At 31.7% G+C, this 22,647-nt stretch overlaps 2 protein-coding genes across 2 annotated transcripts; both read left to right on the top strand.

The window, feature by feature from the left end:
* Positions 1 to 2,154: 2,154 nt before the first annotated feature.
* LOC139514169 (uncharacterized) lies at positions 2,155 to 3,930 on the top strand. The gene has a single exon (XM_071302957.1). The coding sequence runs from the start codon at positions 2,155 to 2,157 to the stop codon at positions 3,928 to 3,930; it is 1,776 nt and encodes a 591-aa protein (XP_071159058.1).
* Positions 3,931 to 4,318: 388 nt separating this feature from the next.
* On the top strand, positions 4,319 to 18,342 carry LOC139515619 (WD repeat-containing protein 20-like). The gene is made up of 5 exons (XM_071305243.1): positions 4,319 to 4,604; positions 5,841 to 6,023; positions 9,555 to 10,790; positions 12,423 to 12,462; positions 14,284 to 18,342. The coding sequence occupies exons 1-5, from the start codon at positions 4,356 to 4,358 to the stop codon at positions 14,304 to 14,306; spliced, it is 1,731 nt and encodes a 576-aa protein (XP_071161344.1). The 5' UTR covers positions 4,319 to 4,355; the 3' UTR covers positions 14,307 to 18,342.
* The last annotated feature ends 4,305 nt before the right edge of the window (positions 18,343 to 22,647 follow it).

Below are 22,647 nucleotides of genomic sequence, written 5' to 3'. Positions count from 1 at the left end.
ATGGATAAAAGTAATATCTGATCAGTTGTTTAAATTTCTCTTAGCAAAGGAAAGTGAAAGGAACTACTAATCTGTACTAGCATGGAAGTATTATATTGACAATATAATACTTCCATGGTACTAGTAATTGGTTAAATTTATTGACTAGTATGGTTTCATAATTAGTTTAAATATATGTTATTTACATTAAATGGTTATAACCCGAATAATCCAGTCGTTATATTATGATCACTTCGATCACTCCATCCTCGAGAAAAGTAGTGGATAGAGGGGCGGAATTATTCGAGTTAAAATGGTTATGGCATACAAAATTAGGACAATAAACTGACAATAGTTAATTTGATTATAATTATATTAGCGTGACAGTGGTATTCATTAACACATTATTAATGTTCATAAACAATTAAAAAAAAAGAACACAAACAAAAAATTAGGTTGCATATTAAAAGAAATACAAGTTATACAGATGTTCTCAATAAAAAAACAATCATTAATATACGTTAGAAAATTCAATAAAAAAAAATTCGGGAAAATTTCCCGAATTTTTCATTGTACTAATGAACTCAAAATCGTTCAATTTTTTTTATGTCATGTTTTGAAATCCCGGACCTGCGCAGAAATATATTTATCAGTCTAGTAAAATATAGGTATCTCTCTATCCATGCTTTGATAATTTTTTTATTTTGTCCTTTATTTGCATACATACGTCTTAGTATGCTATAAATCAAATATTAAAATTTGTGAGTCAAATCGGTGGTTATGGATTTGACAGCTAATGTCCCTTTAAGGTGGCTCGTGGGTACAAAAATTTTAGCAAAAAATTAAACCTCTATTTTTTCATTACAAATTTTATTTATTACACTATTAGTTGTTACTTTATGATATGGTACAAAAAACAACCCAAAAAAATGATTTGGTTTGGCCCCAGATGACTTTAAAAATTGAAAAAGCTCCAAATTATCTCCCTTTGCTGCAAAAATGCCATTTTTTGGCCTTAAATTTGAAATATCTTTTTTAACTCATCGGTGACCTATATTTTTTATTATTGTTTTCAAATAAGCTGTACATAAACTAAATAATTGTAAAATTTAAGCGATTTCTTATATTAGGTTATTTTTTTATTTCGATATTTCCTCTTTTTCTCCTATTAGTTCAACAGAAAAAAAGGACATTAACAAAAATGTATGCTTCTTCCAGAGGCAGATTTTAGCTTAAATGAACGGTGACCCCATTTTTTTATTTCATTTTTCTTTTAAGTATATGATAAAGTTCATTCATGAAAAAATATAGCGAAATCCTATATTAGAAAAAAAAAATTATTTATACCCAGGAGCCCCCTTAATAAGCATTGATACATAAATTATATATACTAAAAAGTTCTTAAAGAGATTTTAAAATATTTAGCTGAGCTCATAATATAACATTCAGTCAAGATTTCATACGAAGGATTTATATGGGGACGAAGTCCCCAATAACAGTAGAAAATTCAATAATAAAAAAAAAAATCGGGAAAATTTCCCGAATTTTTCATTGTACTAATGAACTCAAAATCGTTCAATATTTTTTTATGTCATGTTTTGAAATCCCGGACCTGCGCAGAAATGTACAATGTACTTCCTTTTCCCGGTCTCGTTTGTATGAAACTTTGAGTAAAATATATATTTATCAGTCTAGTATAAAATAGGAAGGAACGTGCAATACCAATTTCATTTTTAATAATTATTTGATATGAAAAAACGTTACCTGATGATAGCGTTTCTTTGTCTATATTGCATATGACGTCATAATTTGAATAACGTCACAACTAAAATCCCTAACAACAGAACCAAAATCGGAAACGTTACGATATTTCCGTTTCTTATTTTTAACAGTGTTTGGAGGGAAGGACTTCTCACAAAACTTTATGATAACGGTGTTAAAGGTAACATCTGGAATTGGATTAACAATTTTTTAAAGGAAAGACAAGCAAGGTGTGTGATTAACAACCATAAAGGAAGCTGGTTTGAAACCAAAATAGGTCTCCCACAAGGATCAGTTATAGCTCCACTTCTTTTTAATATCTTTATCAAAGACATTTTTGCTAACCTATCATGTAAAAAGTGTAAATTTGCTGATGATGGTACTGTATGGATAAATGGAAAGAACTTGAATGACATGGAGAAACAGGTACAAAAGGATCTTAACATAATCCAGGATTGGACCAAAAAATGGAGAATTAATTTGAGTATTGAGAAAACAGAATATTGTATTTTTTCAAGGAATGGTCCAATAAAGAAAATGAATTTACAACTAGAAGGTAAATTGTTAAAATATAACTGTAATCCAAAAATATTAGGAGTCACGTTAGATGAAAAACTATCATTTCTCAAACACATCGAAAATGTGGAACAAAAGGCACATAAAGCAATTAGCCTACTTAGAATGATCAAAGGAGTTGCAAAAATTTCTACAAAAATTCTACTTCAAATTTACCAAAGTATTGTCCTTTCCACCTTAGAATATGCAAGTAGTGTTTGGCAGACCTGTGAAACCAATATAACAGACAAACTGAACAAAATTCAACGAAAGGGATTAGCTATATGCCTTAATGTTACTCCAACATCAAGTGTAGAGACTTTGGAAGTAGTTTCTGGAATCCTACCAATACATCTGCGTAGAGAAGAAATTGCAACTCGTACACTTGCAAAAATTAATTCGTATGATATCTCCATTCCAATAAAACAAATCCTGGATGACTGGAAAACAATTGACATCCCTGAAAAATATGTATCTCCAGTGGGAAAAATGATTCTTCAGGCAGAAGACATGAAGGTATGTACAGGTGTTGATGTAAATGGTATAGAAGCAGAATTTGAGTTTAATGGGATACGAAGATATAAATCTCCTCCAGATTATTGGAAAAACCTTGGAAATTCCAAATCAAGATCAACAGACCAAAAAAATGTTGGAAAACTCATTATAATGGAAAAATTAAGTCATCTTCCTGCAAATTCATGTATAGCATTTACTGATGGGTCCTGTCTTGGTAGTCCTGGCCCTGTAGGAGCAGGTGCTGTCATCTTTCCATCAAATAATCAACCACAAATTGAAATTAGTAAAGCTGTATCCAAGAAAGGATCAATACTACTCGGAGAACTGATCGCCATTAAACTTGTTGTTGACCACTTTTTAATATCAGAAAACAGACAAAACACAGACTCAATTACACTTTTTTCAGATAGTCAGACCTCAATCGGAATTTTAACTTTAAACTGGAAATCAGAGAATTACATCAAAGTCATAAGAGAAATTAAGAAAAACATGAAAGTATTAATGATGAATGGAATTCCATTAAATTTTGAATGGACACCTGGTCATGCTGATATCCAAGGAAATGACATTGCTGATTCACTGGCCAAAAAAGGAGCTAAAGAAGCTGAAAAAATAGAAGAACCATCAGAAGTAACCAGGCAGGATATAAAACGTGCAGCAAGAGAAAGTGTTTTAAGAAAATGGCAGAACCAATGGGAATCAAGTCAACGTGGCAGAAATTATTACAATTATCATCAAAATGTCTGTCAGAAAATACCAAAAGATTTACCATCCAAATGGTCGTTTTCAATTACTACTAGTTTGAGAACAGGTTATTGTGATCTAAATGATTATAAATCCAAAATTATACCATCATCAGACAAAAACTGTTCCTGTGGAGAGCCAGAAACTGTAGAACACTATCTTTTACATTGTTCTAACTATGAGGAGGCTAGAGAGAGAATGAGAACATCTATTTACTTTATTACAGGAAATATACACATGGATTTAGACACCTTATTAGGAATCGATGAAGAAGACATTAATAGAGACAATCGAAATGAGATATTGTGCCATCTGGAAAATTATTTAACGGAGTCTGGTAGATTCAAAAACACTATACAGCAAAAAACACTATAAATCTATATCAAAATTAAGTCAAAATTTTTTAAGCAGCAGCCACAATTTCAATTAAGTACATGAGTGAACATTACATATGTGAAGAAACTACAAAAGAGGAAACGTACACAAGTGTTTACAGTGTCATTTGGGACACTTACTAAAGACTAAAGACTAAATATTTTTAAAAGTTACAAAAAAATAATTCATACAGACTTCTTCCCCATTTACAGGTAATGCCTGCCTCATATTATCTGCTAAAGATATGGTAAGAAAAGTTGATAATTTGTGAATGAATTTGACCGGTCATCTGAAAATAAGCTTGTTTAGTTATCAAGTGAACATGTAAACAAACACACGTGTTATTGTTTACCTATTTCACGGAAGTTTACATGACGCATGCGTACTTATCTTATCCGGGCACCTGTCGAAAACTCAATTTCAATATGGCGTCCCAAAGTGAGGGCGGAGGAAAAGATGACATTAAAACTCACTTTGTAACCCGGGAAGGGACGTACAAATTGATGCCATTGTCAGAATATTCAAAACCTACCCGAGTTCCCTATAATGGTCAAACTAACACTCCATCCAGAGTGTCATTCATTAATGTAAACGATGGTTCTCCGTCGCCAGATAGGATATGTTTCAACGTTGGCAGGGAATTGTATTTTTATGTTTATAAGGGCGTAAAAAAGGTATATTTTGCAAAGTTATGTTACAGAATATAAAAACAACTTGCATAAAATATATATGTACTTCACAATCACAAAACACCACTCCAGGTATTGTAAATTTTGCACCAGACTTGGAATAAATACACATAAAATTTATGATGAAACCGGTATTTAAAATTGAAGTCCGTTGAGGTTTGAATATTATGGCTTTTACTGACATTTTTTTCTTTTGAAATACTAATGATTAATTTATTAACCCAAATTTGCATTCAAACAAATATCATTGCAGAGGATGCATTGTCATGTTTTATTATGTCTATGATGAATAGACCAATTTCAGGTTTGTCTGCCATAGAAGGAAATAAATGTTTTCCTGTAGTGCTTTGAATGCCAGCAGGAAACATTTGACAACACACAGTAAACCTGTATTGGTATAGAAGAATGCAGGGTTCATATAAATGTTCATATTTATTTTTTTGCAGAATTTGCATTTAATTTGTTAATGGATGTGAATATGGTTTTAATTAATAGCTGCCGATATTCAATGTTTTAGGAGTCAAATTATTATTATTATTTTCTATAAAAAGTCGTAGAACATACAATTATTTTTGATAAAAAATATTACTTTTATTGCATGAAACTTTTTTACACTGAACATTTAACATGCATCATGTTCATTGTAAACAAGGAAAATAACAACCTTGGTATTGGGTACATGAGGCGAAGAACATGATAAACAAAGAAAACAGTCTTATGCTTCTACATTGTATTTTTTACACCTGAAAGACATTCCCAAAATTCTACTATGTAGAAGTAAGAAGATGTGGTAAGAGTGCCAATCAGACAATTCTCCATCCAAGTCACAATTTGTAAAAAGTAAACAATTAAAGATCAAAGTGTAGCCATGTTTGTTAAGGAATATCATATATTATTAAGTAAAAAATGAGGGGTAGGAAAATGTCAGTCATCAATAAAACAGTTACCCCAAAAATACTCATTAACATAATTGTCATAATTGACAATAAAAAACTCTGTATTGTATTGTATCAGCATGATCAAGAGTTCAACATACAATGTATATATACACCTAAAACTCATAAAACATCAACATGATCAACATACACCTAAAAAATCTTTTAAGGACAAATTTAGGTCAAACTCATCCAGTTGTAATTGGAAAAAAATATTGTGTATTGCTATGCAGTCGAATCGTGAAAAATATGAACAAACATATAAGATTTTGTATTTATTCTTCAGGCTGCAGATTTGACAAAACCTATAGACAAGAGATTATACAAAGGGACATTTCCTACATGTCATGATTTTAATAGAATGATTATATCCAGTGAGAGTGTTAGATTGTTAGTAGGCTTTACTGCAGGACAGCTACAGCTTATTGATCCTATAAAGAAAGAGCTGGGAAAACTTTACAATGAAGAAGTTTGTATTATTAAGTATTTAAATGTCTACTCTGAAAGAGGGGGGAAGGGAGGGATACATATTATGCCCCATGTTTTGTACCTCCTTGCTTTTACTACGACTTGATTATAAGTGTTTCTATCCACCTTTTGCAGTTCATTCAAAATTCCTACACAATGCAATTTGTATTAAAAAACTTATAAAGCATATATATATATATATGTATATATTTATATATCATACAATTCTTTTAGACAATTTAATACGATTTCATTTCTGCCTTTAATCTTTAAATCTAAAATGGGTAGGAGTTACTGTACAATAATCTGTTGATTATGATTTTTACCTAATTTTTTGTTTTTATAAATAAAATAATAAGACTTTGATGTTTTAATGAAATAATTTGCTTAAAAAGTGTGGTGAGGGAAAACCATGGTATATTATATGCAAATTGATGTACCATACTTTGCTAATTAAATATGCAACTCAACTAGAATCCAAAGGAAAGAAGGCGGAGCTTAGCTATGGTACAACATATTCATTTTCATGATTTCCATGGCTGAAGCTCCACCTTTTTTTGAAAGGTGTCCGCCTTTGAAATTTTCAGGAAACTGAAAAATGTACTAAAAGGTCAAGATCTTCATTTGTTTTCATTTTATAACAAAAAGCAATAAATCATGTGTACCCCATCTCAAGAAACTTTTTTCAAACTATATAGAATTGTTACGAGTTCCCTTAATTTTGGAAAAAATATTAAATGTTTCTTCTTTCACTTGTGAAAAAAAAAAAATGTAATACTATCGTTTCCTTTGCTAAAATTCAATGAAATTACGATTCAAATAGGGGGTAACTATACATGTACATGTAGAAAAGAAATAAATATCGGGAACAAAAATCTGTGAAAAACATAATTTTTTATTTGCGATCAATTAGGGGGGTGTACACTATCTGCGGTCCCTTGATCCGACACTGTTTAAATACAGTGTTTTATCATTAAAATTGTGTTTTAATAAATAATCTAAAAATCAAAATAATGAAATAACGGAAGAAAAGCAGTTTGTACGAAAACTATACATGTATAAATATGCATTTTTCAATTAGATGAACAACCTGTAAGTTATGATTAATTTTATGATACCTTGAAACTCAACAAAAAACAATAATCTTACCGCCATTAGAATAATAATTTAATCCTTGTCCCTGGAATCCGACATTTTTATTTACTTTCTGATGACCTTATGAAATTACCTGCCTCTACGATCATACACGGGGCGCAAAACTAAAAAATCGGGAAAATCCGACATTTTCTTGACTTTCTTCAAATTTGGGGATTCTATTACATGAAACACACAGAAGATCATACCGAGGCGCAAAAGTGACTTGCACGAGCTTCCATTTCATTGGATAAAACTGTAACGTGATCAATTTACAATATTAGTTCAAGGTCTTGAAGCTGTCAATCATTTTATTTATATTACAAATTTTATATACCCTGTGTCTTACTCATTAACATATTTAAATAAACTCATCCTTCGGATTCGTTTGTTTAAATATATGTTAATTGTAAGAACCATGTTATATATAGTACTTAGCTAGACAAGATCTGCATATATACATTGTACATATAATACATGTAGGTCAAAAGTGCTGATAATTGCATTGTCAGTCCACTTCTTAGTTATTTGCCCTGATGTACAAATGTACATGTACCCTTTGATGGGGATGGGGGATGGGGGTATTACAGCGTCCTTCACAACAATATAAAATGTGGAAATTTTTGGAAGGAGTTAAACCGCCGGACAAAAAGTTAAGATAACTGAAAATCAAAAGGAAGATCGAAATAAAGTATACGAAAGTGACAAAAGGAAACGCAATTACCAAAAATCATGGGAAAAAGATCGTGAATGGTTGCATTATATAGTAGATCGAATATTTCTGGACAGCGCTCCAGACGACCTATAGTCAGGCACCCTATGGTCGTCGTGAGGATTGCGATGACGTGGAAGACAATGTTGGATATTTTTTCTGTCCTTGATCCTGATTTTGATAAAGAAAATTATTGAGATTACCAAAGCCTTTATCAAAATCAGAATAAAGACTATTCCTTTGTTTAACTTGTGTAAAGGAAAGCACTAAAAATAAAATTAAACATCTGTTATTTATATTAGTGTTTGTCAAATTAATGTCATTTTTGCAGGACCAGTAGATTTGGAGCCGGACCAGTAGAGTTTTCAGTCCACTGGTCCAGCTGGCCAGTACACAAAAAAGCTTAAATTCGACCCCTGACCTAGTTATGTAATTTAGGCAAAAACTCTTAAAGACGGAGAGAAACTGAAAAAGAAGAAAAAAGATCAGCAATACAATATAAAAAAACAATATATCTAAATCATGAACTATATTCTAGTCTTTCAATATAAATGTTGAAGATTGGCCATTGTTGAATATATTTATAATGTATCAAGCTGAGACCTAGTTTAGGAATTACTGCCACTTGCTGAGACAGTCAAAGTGAAGAGTGCAGTTCATGTTCAAAACAAGGAATTTTTGTCTCTTATATCATCAGGATCATTAGATTCCTTACTTAAGGTGGTACCTAACACTACAGGGAGATAACTCTGTAAAGTTAGCTAAACGTGGTTTAATTACGTTGTGTTGGAAAAGGAATATTAAGCTTCTCAATGATCAAAATTGGTGTTTGTCAAACTACTATATAACCAGTGTAATTTTTCTGACAAGACGATTGGTTCAAAATTTTTGAATTTTTTGAATTTTTGTTAAAGGGTCAAAGTAAATAATTTTAAAAAATTTTATGAAAATTAAACGAGCCAAATTAATTTTAGTGAAAGTGTTGGGTACCACCTTAATTTACTCCAGGTTTATGTAGCTTTTATTAGGTAAAACTAAACCTTCCTGTATAAGAGAGGCAAACTATACCACAGGGACATTCAAACTCATACATTTAACTGACAATGCCAAAAAAGAAAAAGACCAACAGCTAACAATAGTACACAAAATATAACATAACATAGAAAACTAAAGACTGATCAAAAGGAACACCAACAAAAACTGGAGGCGATCTAGGGTGCTCCTGACGGGTAAAGAGATCCTACTCCACAAGTGACACCTTGGAGAAGACATTACTAAGTTGTAAAACCTGTGTCTAATCCATTTGTCATTTTGAACAATAAAATATGTTTAAACTAAACAAGTGACACCTGTCATGTTGCTCATGTTAAAACAAACCCGGTAATAAAGCTAGTTTTGTAGGTCACATTAGGGAAAAGGGGACAGGTGTAATGTAAAAGGGGACATAATGTAAAAGGAGTTTTACTTCCATCAATGGCATCATGTCCATGTTATCAAATTCATTGACATAATTATAACATACCTAGGCCTGTATTCTTGTTACTAAAAGTGAACTAAGACATTAAAAATCAGACTAATCATGTTGGTACAATTGGGTTCATTATCATATAGCATTAATATGTTTCATCAAGAATATGCTTTTAAATTGCATTTAGTGTCTAAGATATAAATTTTTTTTTTCTTCAGAGATTAATAGACAAAACCAAAGTCACATGTATAAAATGGATCCCTGGATCAACCAATCAATTCATAGTATCACATTCTAGTGGCCAGATGTATATTTATAATGAAGAACTGCCGTGTGGCCCCACCCCTCCTCATTATCAACCGTTTAAACAAGGAGACAGTTTCTCAGTGTTCACGTGTAAAACAAAAAGTACCAGAAATCCATTGTACAGATGGATGGTCGGGCATGGACCAATTAATGAATTTGCATTCTCCCCCTGTGCTCAGTATCTGGCTGTCGTGGGACAAGATGGCTACCTGCGTGTTTTTAATTACAATTCCATGGAATTAGTAGGATCAATGAAAAGTTACTTTGGTGGTTTATTATGTGTGTGCTGGTCACCCGATAGTAAATACATTGTAGTAGGAGGTGAAGACGATTTAGTAACAGTTTGGTCTTTTATTGAAAAACGAGTTGTTTGTAGAGGTCAAGGACATCGATCATGGATAGGGGTCGTTGCATTTGACCCTTATACATCAGTGTTTAGTGAAGAAGAGAGTGACTCTTCAGACAAAAAGACTGGGTCTGGTAATCATGAAAATGTTGTAAATGGTAGCCTACAATCCAATAGAAATTCATTAGAATGTCCGTCAACATCATCATCATCGAATATCACTACATATCGATTTGGGTCAGTGGGACAAGATACAATGCTATGTTTATGGGATATTACAGAAGACATTATCAAACAACCATATGGACGCTCACGGACAAGTATTCTGGTCACACCAAACGCTTCACATACATTACCTAGATGTAATAGTTTACCGCAGTCCCAAAAATCCAATTCAGTAGCAAGTGACCTTAGTTTAGATGGGAATGCCCATCCTGTGACTAATCATACATCTAGTTTAAGTACAAAATTTGCAACATTAACTTTAGCAGATAGAAAAGAAAGCCAAGAAAGGAAGGAACATAAAAGAAATTTTAGTTTAGCAAGTCGAAGTGTAGACAAAAACAGTATATTAAGATCTAACCATGTAAAACCTGTAGACGATTCAATTAAACTGTTAGGCACATCAGCTTGTCCTCGATTAGAGGAATCACCCATCTTAGAACCTTTAGTGTGTAAACGAATAGCATCAGAAAGATTAACTGAACTTATATTTCGGGAAGAATGTATAGTGACTGCTTGTCAAGAAGGATTAGTTTATACATGGGCTCGACCTGGTTGGACGTGTCCACAAGGGTATGCGGTAGGTACCACACACTAATTTCCATTCAATATCATTGCAGAAACATTGTTTACTAGGCCAGGATTTTTTAATTTATTGGTTTACGGATCCGCCGAGCCGATTTTGCTGATTTCCAGAATAAGAATAAAATTCACTTTTCACGCTTTTTTATTCCCGCCGACCTTAACAAATGCATTATCCCTGAAAAATAATTAAAATATTTTTTTTCCTGAAATGAAATGCATTAATCATTAACAAAATTGACAACACTTTCTGGTGTGAAAAAAAACCCGTCCAGTTTACGTTTCTAAATATAGACAAATCAATTATAACTGACCTTGAAATGTTGATTGCGCAAATAATTTTGCGGAACGAAACTTGTGTTTAAAACCAATTACACAATAAGTTCGTTTACCGTATTTGTCATCAGTCCGTAAGATGCATCATCTCATAGAAATAGACTTGTCCAAATGTGGACAGGGTGAAGGCATCAAATTAAAGAACTGAATATTAACAAATCATTAGGAATTTTCTTGTTTTTATAGGTAATAAAAAAAATGTCGTTCATTTGGATAAAAAAACGGGAATGCAAGACAACAGATTAACCCGATATCGTTTTTCCAGTGGACGATTCTATTAGGTTTTTGACACGTGTGTTGAAACTTATTTTCGTACGACGTTTATGCATTTTTTCTTTATCAGTTTTCGTGCTTGAAGATCATTATTTACCAAGTTTTCTGGAATTGATTAAGAGCTACGCGAATCTATTTTTCTTGTTTCTGAAATGATGATTTAATTTCGTCTTTGTCCGTACATCCCCTTTTTTTTACTGTAAATTACTAGACAATGTCATGCGTAGTTTATAACAGCTGAGCAATAATATTTCATCGAACTAAAATTTTAGAAATGATGATAAAATAGCATAACAAACATATTGCTAGAAAGGTGAAATATATATTGATTTTGCATATTTTTTTGTCTTCAAAGATGATTTTTTTTCTTTTTTTTTTCCCGACCGACCGACCCGACTTTTTCATGGGGAAAATCCGTAAACCAACAAATTAAAAAACCGTGGCCCTACATGTATACATGTAAAGAACATTTATACATTTGCACTGTCGTACATGAATATAAATACTGAGTTAGATGTGCACAATAGGTTCTGGAATAAATAAAGGAGAAGGTACATTTATAACATGTTTAAGGCCTTTTTAGTGGCCCTTTGAATTAAAACGACAAAAAGTTATCAAATTACATCTTTACAAATTGTTAGATGTTAATTACTGATCATGCAACATTACATGTGACAGAGCCTGAAAACTGACCTTTCATTAATATAAATTATATAATTATATAAATAAAAATATTAATGTAAGGATTAAAAACATTTAAAACATGTGTTGTACATGCTTTAAAAGATGCATGCATCACATTCAAATATTTATTATAACCATTATAACTATTGTTTAATGAATTTTAACATTGAATTGCCAACAATTGCCATGAAATAAAGTTGCAAATTATTTTTAATTTGGTTAAAAAAGCTTCTCTACCCTTTTAAACATGTTAAATATATATATTACATTAATCAATACATATTTATGTTCATTAAAGACTAGATAGCTACATGTATATATATTTTTTTTTCTTCAGAATACAATGCAGCACACAGTTGTTAGTCCACAAGTTGGAGGTACTGTTGTTTAATTGTAAATCAGATTTTATTTAAGGGCTATTCCAGAAAAAAATGTATGGGGGGGTGGGGGTGGAAGGAATTTTTTGTCAGCACCCACCACCCAGACAATTGTAATTAAGAATGATAGTGCATTATAGTGTGAAAAGTTGCTGTGATACCCATCACCCATGTATTAATATAATGTGCCTTCCAAACCCCCCCCCCCCCCCTACTTCTTTTGCTGGAATAGCCCTAAGTCCTGATGGACTTGTTCTTCAACTTTCAAATTATGAACTAGTATGTTAAAAATCTTGCTCAGTGTGTCATTCTAGTTTAAAGCAGGATAAGTATTCATTTCTCATTAACATGTTTGCATCCTGAATATGCATTTATTGAACGCTGGATGTTGAATAGCTATCCATCGTCATCATCCCCCTTCAAAGCTGATCAGGATAAATATAGTATGTCTTACCCTTGAGGAGGAAATCATAATCTTAAAGTTTGTATATATATTTTAATTCCATCACATTAGTTTTTAAAAATAAAAATTAACAGTCCACCTTGGAATTTGAATGAAACTTAACAAACGGTATGAAATTCTTAATTCATGGCTCAGCTTTACCCATGAAATAGATGAAAATGAGTACGAAACCAAGAAATGAGGAATCTACAGTAATTATTAAAAAGTATTTCGTTATTAAATTTAAGAAGTTTTTATAAGGCCTAAATTAAAATATTGTTTGTTTGCCCTTTTCCGACCCTATGTTTTGAAACAGGGTAGGTAGGTAGTTAAAATATTTTATTTTTTTCCCAAAAAAAATAACTTGGCTCGGTATATTATTTGTCATGGGTAGGCAGGTAGGTAAAATATTTTATTTTATAGATAACAAAATCTGCATAATGTCATTTTTTTGTCCGTTTGGTTTTGCAAATAAGTTTTCCGCTGGGACTATTAGTTTTGAAAAAAAAATATATAAGAGATAACTTTGTACTGGTAAGATAATGTCCGGGCAGACATAAATTACTAGTAGAAAAAGTCCCTAGAGTGTTACAAATTTCGTGTGTGCCTTTTTTTCCAATAAAAATGCTATAAGACTTAAAACTCAATTGTCACGTATTTTGCATCACATTTATAAATGACATGAATGATCTGTATGGAAAACTTGGCGATTTTACTGCCAGATATTCTCCACTTTACAGGGTTTTGTCACTTGGTTCATGTCAGATATAAATAATTTAGCGGCATCGTTAACATAATCATTCTGATATGCGGATCACAAAAGGCCATCCCTACATAGAATACAACGTCCGTTTACAAATTAGTTTGTACACACGTAAATACTTTTGTATCAAACGAATTTTTTTGTAAATGAACCCTGCTCTTTAAGTTTAAAGGTACAGAGTAACGTACTTCATATCATGATTTCAGAAAGCGTTCAACATCGATTTCAAACAAATGCTTTGAAACTTCAAATGCAAGTGTTCATGTCAAACGCTCAGGTGATACCAAACGGACTGGACCTTATAGGTAAAGATAAAACCCGAGGATTCCGGTAAAAAAGTTTTGAGCTGGAAATACAAATATAAGATTTTTGGTAGGAACGAAAAAATAAAATAAAATAAAATCTTGCTGGTAAATACAAATAAAAGATTTTCAGGCGGAACGAATTGATAGGGTCGGTCGGTAAAGGGCAAACAAACAATATTTTAATTTAAGCCTAACCATGTATAGTTTTTCTGGAAAAGTAGTGCATATTTTATTATTATGAAAAGCAAGCTATTGTACATTGTTTATGGATTAAAACAAAATTTTCTAATGATTTCAATATTTATTTTCAGAAGTTTACCAAATGCAGTTTTAACACAGAGAAGATGCCTCCTGTGGACCCTGAGTCGAACCCTACAAAATGTGCAATGTTTCTCCACAAACCAATGGAATAAGTGCTAAGAGGGGAGACAATCTATCTGACTGTGATACATGGGTTATGTCCCTTCTTGATGTGATTTAACTGTGATCTTGTGCTACCTTGTTACAGCTGATTATTTGTCACCTATTGTTTGTGTGTATAAGTGTATGAGTGTGTATTGTAAATGAGCTTTGTGTGAGAATGGATGCTTATGCGTCAAAGGGCATATTTGCTATGAGTATAATTAACAATGTTTTATGTTTATATTAAGAATTGCCTATTATGGGTTACAGAATTATGTTCAAAGCCCTAAAAGAGCTTTCAGTTGAAAATATTTATTTACGGAAAAGTTATATTTCTAAATCTAAATATAATTGTTAAGTATATTCCCTTTGTTGTAGTCCGATTTGGTCATGTTCCCATGCACTTCAAATATATATAACTAGCAATTAATGGTTTAGATATATATAATATACTATCTTTATATTTCATCTGTGGCCATCCAAAAGTGCTTACATGTCATTTTTCTCAGCAGTTTGATAAAATTTTGTGAAGGTGTGTTTTTTACTGGGCATGTCATTTCATGCAGGGGCTGCACTGGTCTAAAAGAATTGTAGCCAGCATAGAAACTTTTTTTGTATGAAAAATCAAAAGCATCTTAAATTTTGTTGCCTGTTTCAAAACACTTGGATATAGCCCCCTATTCTCTTACTGGATATGCATCATACTTTTTTTTCTTAATTTTGAGTAAGTTCTTTCATGTAAGTTTAATTATCGATAAAGTTATGTTAGATTTCATTGTTCATCATAAGCATAAGTCATTTGATAAGCCTTCCTAACTTAGATTTATTTTATTTGTTTATTGAGCAGTTAGCCTAGGGTCCATCCATGTATGATAGTTTATTTGATTTAGAAAACAGAGCCATAAATTGATGAACAATATATATTTATTTTTTTATTTTGACTTTCTGTACTTATAAAGCTCTTGATTCATGTAGTTGATTCATGTATCAAACTTTTAAATTCTGTATGATTTTTTTTCTGAACCAGAAATGTTGTCAGACATCTATTGCAAGATAGAATATAAATTTTAGTTGGTGATATTGGCGATGCCCAGTTTAACCACTTTGAGTTTTATAAATATGTGTGCAGTAGTCACATGTTCAAATTCCATTCACTATAGACAAACCATTGATGTAAAGTTTTTGGACCACAGAGAGACAAAATATTATTTAAGTTATTGTAATATTGTATTTTTTGGAATCCACTTGCATTCACCACTGCAGAATGTTTTCTGCAATTGTCTAAAAAATACCCAAGTATAAAGAAGAAGGCTTACCTTTTAAGTAAAAAAAATAAGATTTTGAAACAAAATTTTCATTCAATTGTGGAATCTGGATAAATCAGATTTCAGAATTTACTACTAATTTTCTCTCCTGTCTGTTGCAATTTCATACTGTTATTATATAAGAGACCAGGCATGAACCAGTTTATTAACGTGAATAAAAATGGGACCACACTTAAATATGATGCCTGCTTGATTTTACTTGGTAGTCACAGATCAGTTTCCCAAATATACATAAATGTTATATTCAGAATGTCCAGAATTTAAAATTAAAATCCAAGAAGGGAAAATATAATACATTGTACAGTAAAAGTGCATGATCCATGAGAATTTAGTTAAAATATGATCCTTTAAAAGAAGTAGTAAATCTCTTTTTTAGAGGACTAAATTCTATTATTAGCTTTATATTTGACAATATTAAATATTGATAAGAATGTTTTGAATTGGCTAATTAGAGTTGGTGTTCTATCAAGAAAGACAATAATAATATAGAAAGCTACATTAGATCTGATACATTTGTATTTATCTTAGATTGTTCACATTAGTTTTATAAACAGAAGCATTTTCTCCTCATCTAGGTAGAGGATAAGTAAAGACATAATATTTCCATTTTCATAGCATGATATTCATTATGACAGTATAAAACCTATTTTATCTAAGACTTAAATTTAATGTGTAAACTTGATCGATAGCTCATAAACTGTACTTATTTGTATTGTTTATATTAGTTTGGGACAAGGTTTACACACTAAGAACCACTAGAAAAACGACTTCTTTAATACGAATAATTCTCAACCCAAAACATGTTTTAGTGTTTTCTTTTAATTTCATCTCCCTTTGAAAAACAGGATTGCATTTTTGTGTATGGTGCATGAATGTATCAAAGTGAATTTGAGAGGGGTATATATGTTAGAAAGGATTTACTGACACATGGTCTATCAAATTGTAAACCAAGTAAAAACTTGTTATAGATGAATAACATTCAAGTGGTTTTTTTTCTGAGAAAATTATATAAGATTTAATTCAGTGTATTTACAAACAAAAAATATTGGATAATAATTATGGACAGAAAGTCCGTGGAAGGTAAAAAAAATGGTTATGAAAGTATAACAGGGGAGATAATTTAGATTGTTTCCCTTTAAAGCCATTGGATTAGAAAAAAAAAAGCTTTTTAGTTTTAACTTTGTCATTGTAATAACTTTTTATCAGGGTAAATAACTCTCTTGTATTTCCTATTGTATTCTGGAAATTTAGTTATTTTGAGAAATAATAGCAGATACTTAAATTGGGTATTATAAATGTCTTTCTTATGCCAAAGATGTGTTATAAAACTCAGAAAGACTTTTGAAATTTTGGAAGACACAAATATCAACAGCTTTGACATTCATTTATAATTTAAAGGACATTTTCTCCTATGATTGCAATTTTTATAGAGCCTCCTTGAAAATCAAGTAAATTCACACACATGACTTTCTTAAAAGTCAATCTTTGGAGTTGACATAATTATTTGACATCATAAAATGTTATTCCCTGAATGAAGTTCTGCAAATTTTCTAGTGGACCTAATTTCTGCGATATTTGAAAACAATTATAACCTAGGGATTGATTTTTCGAAGAATTGAGTTTTTTTTTCGAATTTTGAAATTACATTTGGTATTATTAATATTTAATGGCAAGTTGTTATTTTTAAGTTCCACAATAACAAAGTCCAGTCATTGAAACTGTTGTAAAAACATGAACACAGTCAAAGTAAATACTACAAGGTTATACATTTTCAAAAGTTACTTGTGCTATTCAACAGTACAGTGAATTATGGGCATTATGTCAAATAGTAAGGCTTTACGGTAGTGCATGTTAATTTGTCCAATATGTATAGATTATCGGGTTTTCCACACATTGATATCGTAAAATATCAGCCGCGAGCCACAATGTGAACCTTTTTGGCGAGTGAGTGTAGGGAACGTGCTAAAAAGTTTCACATTGTGTCGAGCGGCTGATATTTTACAATATCTATACAAAGAAAACCTGATTATCTTTTTATCGTTCTATTACTGGTCGTTTCTTTCTCCCTAAGACAATTTTACGCTTGACAAAAGCAAGCGTAAATAACGTCTCCTCTGGCATTGTGACGTCGCTTATAACTTCTCCTCTCACATTGTGACGTTGCTGATAATGTCTGGTCTCGTTTTGAAGTCTTGATACAAAAATTACGGAGCAACAGAGCAGGGTGATATAGGCGGAGGGAAGGACGATAATTATAACTATAACTGTATATTCTGAAATTAATGTATGCAAATATTTCTATTGTGGTTTAAGATCATTAATGCGATCAAAAGAAATTTTGTTTCAAACAATTCAAAATGTAAGATGCTCTCTTGGATCCATATACAAATACACATCCCATCTTATTTTTCACCCCAATAATAAGTAACTTAACAATAGGAGGAATTACTCCTTTTAATCAATTCATGATTTTCATATTGATCATAGACCAAAAGATAAGCTGTTTTTAATGAAGAAAGATTTTTTTATTTTTTGTTGAGATTGTTGAAGACTATGTATGTATGAGATGCATGCCTTGAATACTTAACTTTGTATTTTGAAAGGCTTGTAATAGTTTATATTATAAAACACTTTTAAAACCTACTTGTGTTATGCTTTTTGTTTTGTTAGGTTGTGGTCATTCATATATACCACACATTTCTTATTATTCATATTTAAGATCTCTTATATGAACCAGCCGTGGGCAATATCATCTTCGCAATGGTTACGATCCATTCCCGCTTTCTCTTGGCTAGCTAAGATTGGACAATATGGGCATTAAGGGTAACCCTTGATTGTCCATTTTTGTTTCTGCACTCTTTTAACCTAAGTCTGCATCATGCAAATTCTATGAAATCATATACAATGCTTCAAACCAGAACTAGTAGATTGATTTCGAATTTGGGCAGTGAGACACTGAATGTTTTAGAGTTATGCCCCTTTTTAACTTCAATTTGTAATATTGCAGTTTTATTTCCCTTTAACTTCAGTTTTTTGCACCAAAAACTAATGAAATTCATACACAATGCTAAAAACCAACTAGCAAAGGGTTTGGGTTATGACTCATTTACTGATCTAGAGTTATGACCCTTTTAACTTGGGCAATTGCAAAGCTTGAGTGGGGGCATTCCTGTTATCAGACACAGTCTTCTCTTATCTTAATGAGAAGTGCCAACTCCCTAAAAATTAAATTATGGGGGAAAAAAAACCGAACAAAGGAAAAGTCCATAGTCAAATGACAATATCAATAGCTCAAACACATCAAACAAATGGATAACAATTGTCATATTCCTGACTTGGTACAGGTAATTCTTATGTATAAAATGCTGGATTGAACCTGGTTTTATAACTAGCTAAACCTCTCTTTTGTATGACATTCATTATATTGACAATGATGTTTAAACATAACAGACATAATAGATACAAAAAAAATTAAAAAAAATAGCAGTATACCAGTCAACATTGTGTTATAATCTTAGTCACTTACATTGGCAAACTAATGTGTAACAAAGAAACGTATAATATAGACAAAAGCACATGATCAACAATGAAAGACCAAATTTTCCATAGCACAATAACATAATGAGGGGATGTATAAGTACAGAACCACATCATATGTACCAAAGTAACACAAAAATGTATACAGACAAAGCACATAAGTAAAAATGAAAGAAAATAATATAAAAATATACCATAACAGGATTGCACAATAAGAGGATGTATAAGTAAAGAGTCAAGTCAAATGGATTTCACCGAAAACTGACAACAGTAAAAGTTAAGGTAAGTTAAATTCATAAATAAACAAATAAAAGATTACTACACGGTATTAAGATGATAAAAAACGCCAGTACCCTGAATCTATACGTGAAAGACAATTATTAGTCCATTCAATCTAAGTTTGAACCTAATTGCAAGAAGAAATGTTTTAGTTCTTATCTATGGCATTAAATATACACAGAAAAAAGTCCCATAAAATCTAACTTGAGGAAAACTCAAAATCAGCAGTTTTAATTTCAGATTGAAAATCTTCTGTTGCAATTTCTTCAAGGTTAGGGTCAAATTTATGCTAGATTGACAGGACTGAATGTGTATTAATTGTGAATTTGAAACAGAAAAATTATCAACAAGGAGCTACCATTTGATTTTTATGGGGGGGCTAGGATGAAATTTGAAAAAAAGGCAGGACAGGATTTTGAGTTAAAAAAAAAAAAAGGCAGGATGAGTAACTTGGCAAAAAAAAGTCAGGATAAGCTAAGGAAAAAAAAGGCAGAATAGACTGAAAAATAAAAAGGCAGGACAGAGATTACAAATAAAAAAAAAGGCAGGACACAATTTTTCATCCTAGCCCCCCCCCCCCCCCCCCCCCCCCCATAAAAATCAAATGGTAGCTCCCTTACTCCTTTCCAATGAACTATTTTAGAAAAAAGGACGAGACGTTCGTTGACATACCTGGTTCATCAACTTTCTGCTCAGAATCAGGTGACGTTTAACGAAGTCTGAGTAGGAGTATATCAGCTGCAAGCTTTTGAATACCGAATACGTTGGAACTATCAGTGTATTGAAGTTGAGTATGCAGACTTCACTCATAATGTGCAGAAAACATTAATTGTTGGTATTCATATATGAAATATGTACTTCAATCACTTGATATACAAAATTTAAATACAAAGATCAATAAATTAATTAAATTTGTAAAATGTAAACTTTGTAACAATTTTAAAACATTTTGGTTGGTCAAAAGATCTGAAACCTTATCACAAGGTAATAGTAAATTAGAAAATTATTTCAACCTCAATACTGACTTTGTAAAGGAGACTTATTTATCAATTAACGATTTTAATATAAGAAGAGCTATATGTAAAATGAGAATAAGTGCTGATGATCCGCTTAGAATTGAGAAAGATAGATATAGTAAAAAAATACATATAGAGAACTCAACGTCTATGGCATCACTGCTTATCACATGGATCAAACTCTTGAAGATGAGACCCATTTTACAGTAAATTGTCCTTTATATAACGAACAGAGGAATTTATTATCTGATAAAGTTAACACTTTTTGTACTAATTTTAAAGAACTACCTAAGGATAAGAAATATTTCTGGCTGTTCACAAATGAACATTTACCAACTCTCATGTGCCTAGGAAATTACATTATTAAAGGTTTATAAATAAGATCCAGATGTAAACAAAATATATGAAATAATTTTGTATTGTTATAAGATTTAAGATGATAGTTATATAAGACACATGTTGTGTCAGGCTCTGATCCTGTCCATATCGTTATAGTATGGTATTATTTTTCTGTTTTGCTTTTTCCAATCATATTGTCATAATAGTGTTGTAAAATGAGGCCCTTTATGCGTTCTTATTAGATTAATAAAATTCTTATTTTATCTTATACTTAGACAGGCCTGTCTCATTAATGTGTCCTAAATCTTCGTCCTCATAAATTTCGAACAGTATCGTAGGAGCAAACTGAACACATGGGTCCTGAATAACAAAAAAAAAACCTTTTCTATAGTTTACTTTCCTAGACGTTTATATTATCATTTTGTATCATTCTAAATTATTAACATTTGTTTTATCAGCAATCAAAAATGCCTTTCATAGAGGTGGCGTGAATTAGATGTGCATGGATACTCAAAAAAATCTTTTAGAGTACATACAATCTAAGACTCTTTCATCTTGCAATAGTATTAAAACATTTGACTTTTCTACACTTTACACAAGTATTCCCCATTCCAAACTAAAAGAAATATTGAAAGAGTTCAGGTATTTCACACCCATTTTTTTATGGAAATATTCTTTATAAAGCACAAAAATGTCAGTATTCACCTCAGAAACTAACAAAAACCTTCAAATAGACTTATTAAGAAGGGATATAATTACGATACTGTTGTCAGGTCTTTAAAGATTGCATATTTTGGCGTTAATTTTGATTCACTTATAGGGTCTTTGCATCGGAACTAAACACATTTATTCAAAAATCAGTTGATGGCATGACACGGGTTATGTTCTTCTCCTATATGTTATGATGGTATGATACTAAATCCCTAACTGGAAGGATTGTGCCTGATATTCATATGATGAAATCATAATCTTTCAATCAGTTTAATTGAAGGCTGAAGCTGGCATTCAGTTAACTGGTAGTAGTCTGTTGTTATTTATGTATTATTACATTTTGTTTATTTTCTTTGGTTACATCTTCTGACATCAGACTCGGACTTCTCTTGAACTGAATTTTAAATGTGCGTATTGTTATGCGTTTACTTTTCTACATTAGCTAGAGGTATAGGGGGAGGGTTGAGATCTCATAAACATGTTTAACCCCGCCGCATTTTTGCACCCTCCGGGTGCGGGAATTTCTCGCTACATTGAAGACCTGTTGGTGACCTTCTGCTGTTGTTTTTTTCTATGGTCGGGTTGTTGTCTCTTTGACACATTCCCCATTTTATTGGTATTGATTTGTTTCATAAAAAAGAATGTCTAACGTAGATACAAGTATCTTGTCTTAGGGAGGGGATACAACCTATTTTATAAAGAATCACTCTGATTCAAACAAAAAATTCTCTGCAACTGACATTATCAGGATGCTTGATTTCTTGATTGACAACATATTTGTCTTACGTTTGGAGGATGTGTTTTCATTAGACCGTTGGCATTCTGTTGTGCGGGAAAGAGGGGGAAAGCGCAGACTAAGGCGGTTGCTTCCCCTTTCCCGTTGAAGGGTTTAAGTTGTTGTTGGTTTCTGTTTTACATGTTTCTTTTCAATATTTTAAGTACGACGACTTGGGGAACTATCGTTCACGTTCTTTCGAGGCTTCCTGGTGAATAAAACAAAGATGTCAATATATGTTTATTTCGAGTCCAACCATAGGAGTAAATTAATCAAATACATCAATATGAA

Source organism: Mytilus edulis, chromosome 3, assembly GCF_963676685.1.
Source record: "Mytilus edulis chromosome 3, xbMytEdul2.2, whole genome shotgun sequence".
NCBI classification, from domain to species: domain Eukaryota; kingdom Metazoa; phylum Mollusca; class Bivalvia; order Mytilida; family Mytilidae; genus Mytilus; species Mytilus edulis.
The sequence above is the reverse complement of the archived record's forward strand: the minus strand, read 5'-3'. Positions and strand labels throughout refer to the sequence as shown.